This window comes from Halyomorpha halys, unplaced genomic scaffold (genome assembly GCF_000696795.3).
Source record: "Halyomorpha halys isolate HHAL.00 unplaced genomic scaffold, Hhal_1.1 Scaffold1670.1, whole genome shotgun sequence".
NCBI lineage: Eukaryota > Metazoa > Arthropoda > Insecta > Hemiptera > Pentatomidae > Halyomorpha > Halyomorpha halys.
This window is the reverse complement of record NW_027112381.1, coordinates 23,593-35,185: the sequence shown is the minus strand read 5'-3', so window position 1 is coordinate 35,185 and position 11,593 is coordinate 23,593. Positions and strand designations below refer to the sequence as shown.

Sequence of the window (11,593 nt, the reverse complement as noted above, 5' to 3'; positions counted from 1 at the left end):
TTAACGTTTAACATGACTTCAAATAGGGCTGCTCACAATCCTATAGTTATAACATTTAACATGGTAAAACATATAACATTTAACACAACATCATGAATACCCCTAATGTACGTTTCTCAGTCAATCACTCCATTTATAAGGGATTTTCTTATCGTTTCATTGTCTATCTCAGTTAAGAAATTAATTAATACAGGGATATGGCCCGAATTCAGAGCTGCGATCACTTGAGAAGAGAGAGGAAAACTAAATTTTTTTGTTGATACGAAATCAAAGTGATGCGGCGAGAGGGATGCGCTGGGATCTTTTGAGCTCTGCTCTACCCCTCCCACGTGGGGGATAGAGTGGGCTCAGGAAACCTGAGGTGTAAATATATAGTATATAAGAGTGTAAATGTGACTAGATATTATATTATTTTCATTATTATTTTATTTTATTTATTTATTTTTTCATACACATGAAAAATACACATTATTTAGTTTTATCATGTTCATTTTATTTATCCTTCTGTTTGTATATATTTTAAGAGAGATTTTATTGATTTTTATGTGGTTTTTTTCTCATGTATTTATTTATTTTTATTCTTATTTTATTTTATTTTAGTATGAATGTGACCATTCATCACTATTACACATTTCCCACAACTGTGTGGTAGACTGTAATATCTATCAATAAATAAATAAAAAATACGAAATCCAGAATGTCAGATTTACATCCTGGTATTTAAAAAGTAGGCTCATTTGGCGCATGCATTTGGATATTGTACCTTGAACAAATATCAAGTAAAGTATTTCCACTAGAATTTGATTTGCGGAAACCTTCTTAATTACTACATTCAAATATTTATTTTTATCCATAAAAATTGTATGATATTTAATTTTTTCTTCATCATGATATTTGGTCATAGTTCTGCAGTCGTCTATATTGGATAACATAATTTTTGTATTGTTTCCGATTAGTTGGGTTGTAAATGGTCCGATGTACAATGCATTTAAGTCATTTAACAGCAGTATATAATTATTAGTATCATGTAGAAATATCGCTGGTATTTTTATGGAATTCCGCTCAACATTCAGGTTAGTATTGTTAATATTGCTAGTACTTGGTGTTGCTTATCGGATGAATGGTCAATTTGAGATAACTGGTTAAATGAACCGCCCAACCTCACTTTTAAAGGAGTTATTTATAGTATTTACCCATTTTTAAACAAGTGACTGGTGCTGTGGTGAATGGCTATGTTCAAAATTTCATATCTTCGAGTTGGTTCGTCTGCCAGTAGGTCTACATCAGTTTTATCGACGTAACTATGCTGGAGTTCTAGGGATAAACCGGGCGAATCGGTTCTTTCATCGCCTGATAGAATTAATTATAAATGAAACAACAACAACAATAAAAAACTAAAGAAAACATGAATAGAATAAAGAAATCAAAAATATCTAATCGAACACTCCAATCGAACAATGTACCTTTTGGGAAGTTTGCCCACTTAAATAACATTTGTCTGTTTTCGATGATGAAGGGGGTTCACATTTGAAGTAATTAATTATCTACATTTTATTACTTAAAGCGATATATTTGGAAACCGTTTGAACAACTTTTCCTTCTCTTTTGTAATCTTACTAATCTTTAGGATCCAGTTTCATAGTGAAGCCTATAAATTTACAAGTATACAAACCACAACTAGAATTGAAAATATTGTAACACCTAAAAAAATGTTTTAGCTTAAAAATTAGAGCTTTTGGTAAATGAAACGCGTGAATTACAAGTCCATGAACTATGTTTGAATCTACATAAAAAAAAATTATCCAATCTTAGTTTAGCAACAACATAGTTAATTGCTAAAGAAAACCATTAAATAAAAAAATTAATGAGTAAACAATTTTGGAACATTTATAATAACAACTTTTTGTTTTTTGTATTTTTATGATATATGTTCCCATTCTTCCTGTATAAGAGTTAAGAACAGCCTTACGTTAGAAACCTGTCTTTGCTGCAACCATTTTTTAATTGATCCGCAAGAGACCAACGGTACTGAAGTAGTTATTTCAATGTTGGTTGAGATTCCAACCATTTTGGAATGTTTAAGATCAATCACATTTATCATTATTATTATTATGGTTTGTATTAAAAAAAAAAGTTTTCTTGAATTTCAAATTTGTTGACGCTTGGTGTTTATTTTTTAGGAGGTAATTTAATTAATACTACATACTTATTGTATATTATGATCTTTATTAAGATAAGCAGTTGTTTTATTGTTTCTCAAGTCAGAGATGTGCATTGAATCAAAATCAACTCAGAAGGAGAAATATATGAGCTAAACAAATTAGTGATGGAGTTTAGTGGGAAAAGAACATTAAGGGATGAGTTCATGAATTGTAAAATAATTTATTTATTTTTTCCTTGAAGAAGTTTATCGGGGGGTGCGGTCAGCAAAGAACAACATAAATAAACAAAACAATATTTATTTATTGAGTTGCTTCCCGTCCCCTTTACACGCCACTATCCCTGATGAAGACCTAAAACTCAGGTCGAAACGTCGGCATAAAATAAATAAATATTGTTTTGTTTATTTATGTTGTTCTTTGCTGACCGCACCCCCCGATAAACTTCTTCAAGCATTAATCTACGGTCAACTATCTACATCTCTTTATTTATTTTTTATTGTTTATTTTTACCATTATTACTAATTAGTTAGATTCGAAGGAAAAATTTATTTTTGTTTAAATTTATGTTTATTTTTCATTCAACACTATTGCGAAATGCTCAAATTACCAGAATTATTTAAAACGGAGTCAGAGATTTATGTTTGGGTTGTATAACATGGCTGACCTCCCCAAAGAGGTTGCGCGTTCGATATGGATGCCCACATAAAGCATCTGACTTTTTTTTTTTCAACACACCGATTAATAATAGAGTTTAAGCAGCACTTTGAACAACATGGGTTGTAGGATCTTGTTTCTATGGTTTGCCAGGTCATTGTGGGATCACCGGGAATGAAATGGCAGACTAGCTATAAAGACAGGTTAAATCGTAACATCATCAACATGCAAAGATGTTATTTCTTAGATCAAAGAAATTAGATGGCAAGAATAATGGTTCATCAAGAGGGACAAGTTAAGAATGGTCCAACAGACAGTGAAACATCCAACCAGAAACTTGAATCTGCTACAGAGAGACCCGTCTCTTCGGATAGGCCACAGTGCGGAAACGATTTCACCGTCAGGCACATTCTCACTGAATGTATTGCTCACGAATCACACCGGTTCTCTTCAGATTTACAGGAGTGATGAGGGAAGACCCCAAAACAATATCAAAACGTTTTCACTTTTTAAAAATAATTAATATTTATGATCACACACATAGTCTAACTCCAGCATGTATAAGTTGATGGATAATTTGATATAGTAATTTATTCACTACGTCATTTCTAATTGTAACTTTATAAATTGTAATTGTAAATTTGCAACTTTCTCACTTTGTAATTGTAACTTGGTAAACTTGTCAATTATAATCTATTTTGTAAATCCAGTGTAAATGGCCCTAGTGGTCGAAACACCTAAATAAATAAAAAAAAAAATCGATTCTCACAAATGTGGACAACTTACTTGTCATCGTTCTAGTGATATTCAAAAAAATTGCTTTCGGAATTCATTATCATTATTATATTAAAATTTTTTGAAATTATATTAAAATTGATCATTGAGAAAATAGAACAAGGATCTTGACGCGTTTTGAATCAACCAAATTGTTGACATTGAAAGAACTTCGAAAATCGTAGTTCCAATTTCAATAATAATTAAAAATATTTTATTCAATTAAAGACCAAAAACCAATGGCAAGAATTTGATGTCGATTCCGGACCCTTCATACTCAATATTTCACCCGATAATCCAATATCCCAGTCCATTGTGAGTACTGGTTATCCTCGTACCTTTTAACCACTTGGTCAGGAGGCAAGTGCCCGTTGCTAGGATAACTTTTTCCTTATAAATCTTCAAAAGACTGGTTCCCTCCATCGTTATCTAAATTTGGCTTTGTTTACTTCCCATTTATCCTATCCTATGTCTTATTCCTACCTACCTTCTTACATTGGTAACATTGAGAATATTAATCAACAGGCAGTATCCTAGTACTTTTGAGAGATCTTAACCACCCAAAATTTAAATGTTTGAAATATTTTTATCAAGATCTGTAAAGATTTATTCTGAATACAATATTTTTTTAATAATAATGAAATCAGCAGTTATTTTATATTTTGAAAATCATTTAACCAACATAATATAGTGCATTTTTAAAATGTTTTTTTTTTCCAAATTTCAAAATGAAAACCTAAAATGTTTACCACTTGACCCCTACACTTTTCATAGCATTTTTCTGGACAACAATGTTGACTATACATTGTTTAGATTTCTCATAAGATAGCAGGATTCCTATCTTCTTAGGCCTTAGCTGCAAAGTATTAGGAAGTAAAATCAAATATATATATATATATTTTTAGTACCCCCGAAAAGACAGTATTTGCCTGGATATACTGAGGACAGTACATACTGGATATACCTCAAAGGGTACTAATTATTTTTGAACTCTGAAGGACATTAAAAAATTAGCCACTAATATTTGATTAGCTGCAGTGTTTAGAACTGAAATTGATTTTCATAGATTTTTATAACCATAAGTAAAATGTGGATATTTAGACATTCATACAACTAGCATTTAAATTGAAATAATGTAAAACGCAATATTTTTCAATATAAGAAAATATTTATATTCAATATTGTATTATCAATCATTATTTGATATCAAAATCTAGTCATTTTTAAAATGCCAATGAATAAAATATTGGATTATATTAATAAATACTGTGCCACCTTCAGTGAAATAGGCCTTTTGCTTAGTGTTCTGTGTATTAGTAATATGTTCAATGTGTGATATGTATTTATTACCTGAAGGCGTCCTTGTATCAGGCAATGTTATCCAAAGTGGGAAGACTATAGGAGCTACCAAAAGATAGGTAATCCTCTTACGGGTAGAATCTGGCCAGCCCATGTCTAATGGTTCAGGAACATCCTCTTCCACCTGATGTTCATTAAGTGATCATATTTTTAAGATAATTATCAACTAAACATAATACAATCCCTGAAATTTTGTAGCTAAACAATGGTATAGACAGAGTGATCTTTGTAAGGTGTATGGACTAAAAAGACTTTTTAAAGCCTATATAGCTGCCTTTATAAAGCTGCATGAAAAAGGGATTCAGAAAACGTTGTATACATCAAAACAAAAGTAAAAGTTAAAATGGTTGTATGATTAAAGACATTTATGCATTTTAAAAATAAGATTCTTTTCATTTTATTACTTCAATTTATGTACGTGGTTTATAATAACAGTTTAATTAAATAAAGGTAAAATATCAGATTCATTGAAAATTATTCCAATCAAATCTTAAAATTTGAAGTAATCTTGTGCCAATCTAAATATATATATATCATAAGAAGACAGATATTCAAAATAAAATCAGCATACATTATTCTGTGCTATTATCATTTGAACACCTATGTATCTGAAAACTAACTGGGCCTTTTTACTTTAATTATTAAGTTTAAGAATGAATTTTATGATTATGGAGTAGGACATAAATATTTACAATCCAATCCATAATATTACTATTTTTAATTGGTGACTATATTTAGTTGTTCATAAATATATAGGAGCATATTTTATAATGTTATAATAATCTTTTAATGAATTACTATTAAAGAAACTCTATATATACATATTTACAGGCATTCATACTTATCTGCTCTAATTAGCACAAACCTCAATCATTCACATAGGCACCTTAATTTTTTTTTTATTTAATTTTTAAAAATAGTTTTATTTTGTCAAAGAATAAAAGCAATCTAATGAGAAAAATATTCAATTAAAATGAGATTCTTATTATTAAGCAAATATACTATTTTCATATTGTTATTTTTGAAACTAGTCTGGGATGCCTTCCAAGATTACTATATTCAAAGTATTAAAATCTTTAAAATATCATTGTATATATATTCTGTAAAAATCTTATATTTTTTTTGAGTAAAGTAAGACATGAAAAGTATCCCATCTTTACAAGATTAAATGAAATTTAGTTGTAGAAATATATTCATGTGCGTATATGCATGTGAGTGAGGGTATGTGCAAAGGGGTGATTAGCAAAGGGTGTCTATTCATTCATAACTAAACAACCATTTTACAATGAAAAAAAAATTATTAGTATTTATTTGACAGCTATAAGCTAAGTATGCAACTTACAAGAGATACTCTGTACATATAAGTTATGTACAAAGGAGTAAGAAAATTTGTTCAAATCATGCACAAAGGTACTCAATACCATGAGAAGAACTCTAATGTATTAGTTTAAAATAATAGGAATCATAAAAATATCAATGCATTAAATAAAATTGAAAATAGCATCTGAATCATTCCCTAATTCATATGTCAAGCTTCTATCGTTAAAATACAAAAATAAACTCATAAATGTGATTGAAACTGTTAAAGTTTCTGGATTCCAAAAAATTTCATGTCTAAGAGCAGCTGCAGATACAAATGTAACAGCAAAAGATTTTGTAGTGTTCTACAGGTGGGAATTAAGTAGTCATTAAACAGTAATTTTTATTGAAATTAAGTATAGGTGATACTGGAAATCACAAATATTATATTTACCAATCTTGGTAATTTATAATTCCTTTTTTTTTTTTTTTCAATAATGTATCTATTTGATAGTGAAAAGATATTTTAAAATAAAAGAGCAAACATTTTGTAATAAACACAAAATAATTGTTATAATTCAATCAAATGTTCAGAAACACAAAGCCTTAAGCCTCTGAAATATTGAAAAATAACTCCTAGTCAACATTGTGCCATTTCTGATATTATTAGGACAGAAAATCACAAATGATGGCACATTTTATATCAAAAGTACAAAAAAAGACATATCAAGCAGAAATAGCTCATTACTCACCAGAAGTCATAAGTCTCCTCCTCCTTATACTATGCAACCCCCAAAACCACAATTATATGCTTTATAATCTCCTACACTTATATTATTACTGTGTTAATTAGATCATGCCAGTTAATTTCCACTTGCTCAAGAGGTAACCTAATTCCAACATATTCCTTTCAGTTGAAATGAGAGCCTAAATTTGTATAAGCAATTGAGAGCACTAGCATTGGAGGTTTTGAGCATATGCAGTTGAATGTAAAGGTGGTTCTAGAACACTGAGTCCTCAGCTGTGGTTATGTTACCTCTATTTCCTTTCAGAATGGGTTTGGATATCTAGGAGTGAATATCTGTCTATTGTTGAAGTACCTTTTTGAACTGTTTTTGGGAAATGTGCTCCACTTCTATTTCATAAATATAATATTTGTGATTTTCTGAACTGAAATAGCAAAACGTTTACTACTCAGTTGTTTGCAGTATTTTAAATATACCCAAAATTTTGTGATTGTACCATCTAATTGTATTTTAAGAAAGACGAGTTTTTGGTTAAGAATTATAGTATGTTAAAATTTCTTGCTCATTAAATATCTTTAGATCTAATGGTTTCTATTAAAATAAGTTCTGAATCACTGTCAACATACAGAGTTAATAATGCCAGATATTAGTTAAAACGTTTATTATTGTAAACATTTTTAAGATATCTATAAACGTGTGTTTTTTTTACGAGGGTCGGTGGGAATCTTCAAAAGACACGGATAGGCCCATACCTATCCGTGTGTGGGATTTTGACCTACTATTACCACCGCCCTACACCTGTTCATTCCTCTCCACGGGACCGCCGCTAGGCATTACTTCATGGAGGGAAATGGCTGATTGCCGCCTCGCTTTCTTCGCATGGTTTTCACGTTTCCATGCTAGTTACGTCTTCTAGCCCTCTCTTCCTCTCTCAACCTCTTGAGGATTACTGTGGTGAATCTCTTCACTGTGTTCCAATGCTGGTCTGATAGTAGCATATAGCTCATCACATTCTCTGGTGTGACGTGTCCTCCACACGCTCACTCCAATTCACTTCTTTCTGCTGCAAAGCGAATGCAAGTGAAAAATACGTGCTCCGCGGTTTCCTTGACAGTCTGACATCCAGGGCATTCTGCGGTGTTGTCCAGTTTGAAGCGGTACTCCATCCATGTCCGGTCAACATTTGGGTTTTGTAAAAATCCATCTCACCATGCTGGCGACCATACCATTTGCCCACATAGAGTATTAATCTGTGAGTCCACCTCCCGGAATCTGCAGACTCCCAACGCTGCTGGCACTGGTCGATGGTTATTTTTCGCTCTTCTTCTCTGGAAAAGTGCAAGCGTCGTCCATAGTGCCTGCTTCTTTCTTCAACATGGAGTTCCACAGGTGGCCATCTGAATTTTTGCATAAGGCGTGACAAAAAGGATGCTACTTTAGCAGATTTTGCGCTGATATACTCCGCGTGAACATTAAAGCGGAGACGTGCATCGATCATGACTCCTAGGTATTTTAAGCAAGACTGGGAACGAATTTCGTGCCTACCAACCGTGACAGTGATGGACTCAGTCTGCTTCCTGCTATTACTAGGAGAACCTCGGTCTTGTGATCTGCAAGTTGTAGGCCTACCGAAGACAGCCAAGCTCGGACCGTAGCAACAGCCTGGTTTGCGATGAGGGTAACTTCTTCCAAGTACTTAGCCGCCACTGCAACTGCAACGTCATCTGTGAATCCCACAACTGTAGCTCCCTCTGGCAATGTCAATTTGAAGAAGGCGTTGTACATGACGTTCCACAGAAGAGGCCTTAATACCGAGCCCTGTGGGACACCACCAGTCACCTTGTACCTCCTTTGGCCAATGTCTGAAAAATAAAACAGAACTCTTTTTTTAAAGTAGTCTGTAAGAACTCTCATAAGATAGGCTGGCACCGCCATAGTCCGTAGGGCATCTATTATACAGGTCCATCTTGCAGTGTTAAAAGCATTCTTAACGTCTAGAGTGATGATTGATGCATAACACTTAGCACCTCTCCTCCACCTTGCTCCTGCAATTGCTGTGGGGGCCATCTCTACTACCAATCCAACAGCATCTATCGTGGATCGCTCTTTACGAAATCCGAATTGAGCTCGCGAGAGGCCATTAACTCCCTCCGTGAACTCTTGTAGCCCGAGGGAAAGGATTTTCTCGAATGCCTTACCCATAGTATCCAATAAGCAAATTGGACGATAGGTTGACGGGTCTTCCCTTACTCTTTGGAATGAGTAGGAGGCGCTGTCTCTTCCAAGGTTTCGAAATTGAGCCTTCACGAATGCACGAATTGAAGAGATCGATAAAAAGATCCGGCCTTTTCCTGAGAGCCACCTTCAGAGCAACATTAGGAATTCTGTCCAATTCTGGTGCCTTGCCACGTTGTAGGTCCGCGGCGAAGTCCTCTATCTCTTCCTGCGTAATTTGTCCAAAGTCCGTTGTATATATATTTTCAATACATTCCATACTATTCGCCTGTTCAGGGAATAGTGTTCTGACGATACTGTCTACAACATTTGATCTCGTGGGAAGCTGCATCGTGCCGTTACAAAATTTCTTAAGCGCTATTTTGTAAGGTCTACCCTACCTCATCACAGAGTTCTCTCCAGCACCATCGTTTGCTTTCTTTAATGGCCATTAAAGAAAGGCTTCTCGGAGGTTCCTTCTAGTGCTCTTGAACTCTTCTTGAAGCACTGAAAAGTCCGGTAGACGTCTCGCTCGCTGGTAACGTGTTTTTGCTTGGTTGCGACACCGGCTATTGTCAATAGTATCCGTCCACCAGTACACTGAGGAATAATGTTTGCCGGGCCTTGAAGGGGCCATAGCTGCATCACAGGCTCCCGATATAAAAGAGGTTAGTGTACGCGCCTTTTCCTCGGCTGACCCTTTCAATTCACACTCGTCCTCTAGCATTAAAGTGAACGCGGCGCCATCGAAAGTCTTCGTGTTCCAGCTGATGGTTCTCCATCGAGAGCTGTTCTTTCTTGTAGGCGTATCCAGTGTGATCAATATAGCCTGGTGATCACTGTTTGTATAAAATTCACAAACCTTCCACGTTGTGATCCGATGCAGGCGACCGCTCACAAACGTCAAATCGATGATCGATGATCTTCCTGCTCTTGTGAACGTCGGGTTTGTTCCGTTGTTCATTAGGAACATATCACTCATTTGTGCGAAAGCTTCGAAGGGAACTTCACCTCGTCGATTTGTTAACCTACTTCCCCATTCAGTTGCCCATGTGTTGAAATCGCCCGCTATGATAGCTGGCTTATGGCAATTAGCCTCTAAGACAATGCGATCCAACAAATTTGCAAAGTCTTCTATTGTGATGCTGGGATAGGCGTAGCAGCTAAAAATGTACACGTCATTGATCGCCCATACAAAGGCGGAGTGCGATGTCGTATTCACTCCCTGGATAGCTTGGGAATTACAGGCCCACACAGCAGCTTTACCACTCACATCGGATGCCCTCGAGTTTCCATCTAGATTTTTATATTGTTCGCAGAGTATAGCGACGTCAATGTGCTGTTCCCGTACTGTTTGGTAAAAGAGATTTTGTGCAGCTTCACAATGGTTCAGATTCAGTTGAAGTATTCTCATTTGCGATGTTGTTGGATTTGCATCATTGTTCTTAATGCTGTACGGAAAGCTGGACACTTACTACTTCCGCTGGGGTGGTCAGCCTCTCCTTTTCCCGCACATAGTGCCCATTGGGGTTTCTGGTCACAGTCAGTAGCTTTGTGACCCACTTTACCACAGTTTCGACATAAGGAGATCCTATCCTATCGCCTTTCCAACACAATTCCGGGCTATGTGTCCGTACTCCCAGCAACGGAAACATTTTACAACTCTTAGTCTTTACTAACAACAAAGCCTACTCGAACCTTTCCTTTAGCCATAACCTTCCTAGCTTGGAGAACCGGAAGTGAAATAACCGCTGTTAGTGTACCTCCATATGCTTGACGGATAGATTTCACTGCTGTGGTGGGCACTGAATCTTCACCCAGGAGAGGTTTTAAGGCCTCCGAAACCTCCTCTTTTGTGGTGAGAGCATCCAAGTCTCGAAAAGGGACTCCTCCGTCCATGTCCGCACTTCTGCCCCTTCACCAAGCGCACCCTCCATTAAGCTTTTTAGTGAAGCAAGAGATTGCTCATTCTTTCGGTCCAGTTGGAGTAAAAGGTCGCCTTTATTAATTTTCCGAACCTTTGTGATTGATGAAGCCATTTCCATCATCGCCGGATCTTCTCTCACCTTTCGTAGGACATCTGAGTACGACTGGCTCTCCGGTATTTTTACTATGACAGTATCAGGCCTCGGTGGCTTCGGGCGAGGTTTCTCCCTCGATCTGTTAATTACTTTCTGCCATTGTTCCTGCTTTGGTTCTCCACGTTGAGCTGCCGATCTCTGAGGGCGATCTGCAATATGATGCACCACTGGTGCATTGGGTTGTGTGGTTTTCTTCCTGGCCTTCGTTTTATCCCCCGTTGAAGAAGATGTGTTTATTGTTCCCTCTGTTTTTTTTTTTTTTTTACGAGGGTCGGTGGATCTTCAAAAGTGTGTGTGTGTGTGT

At 35.4% G+C, this 11,593-nt stretch overlaps 1 protein-coding gene across 1 annotated transcript; it reads right to left on the bottom strand.

Annotated features, from left to right (window-relative positions):
• Positions 1 to 9,659: 9,659 nt before the first annotated feature.
• On the bottom strand, positions 9,660 to 10,622 carry LOC136796466 (uncharacterized). The gene has a single exon (XM_067050269.1). The coding sequence runs from the start codon at positions 10,620 to 10,622 to the stop codon at positions 9,660 to 9,662; it is 963 nt and encodes a 320-aa protein (XP_066906370.1).
• Positions 10,623 to 11,593: the final 971 nt, after the last annotated feature.

Coding starts and splice junctions, on each gene's coding strand:
- LOC136796466 (XM_067050269.1), bottom strand. CDS start 10,622: ATGAGAATACTTCAACTGAATCTGAACCATTGTGAAGCTGCACAAAAT.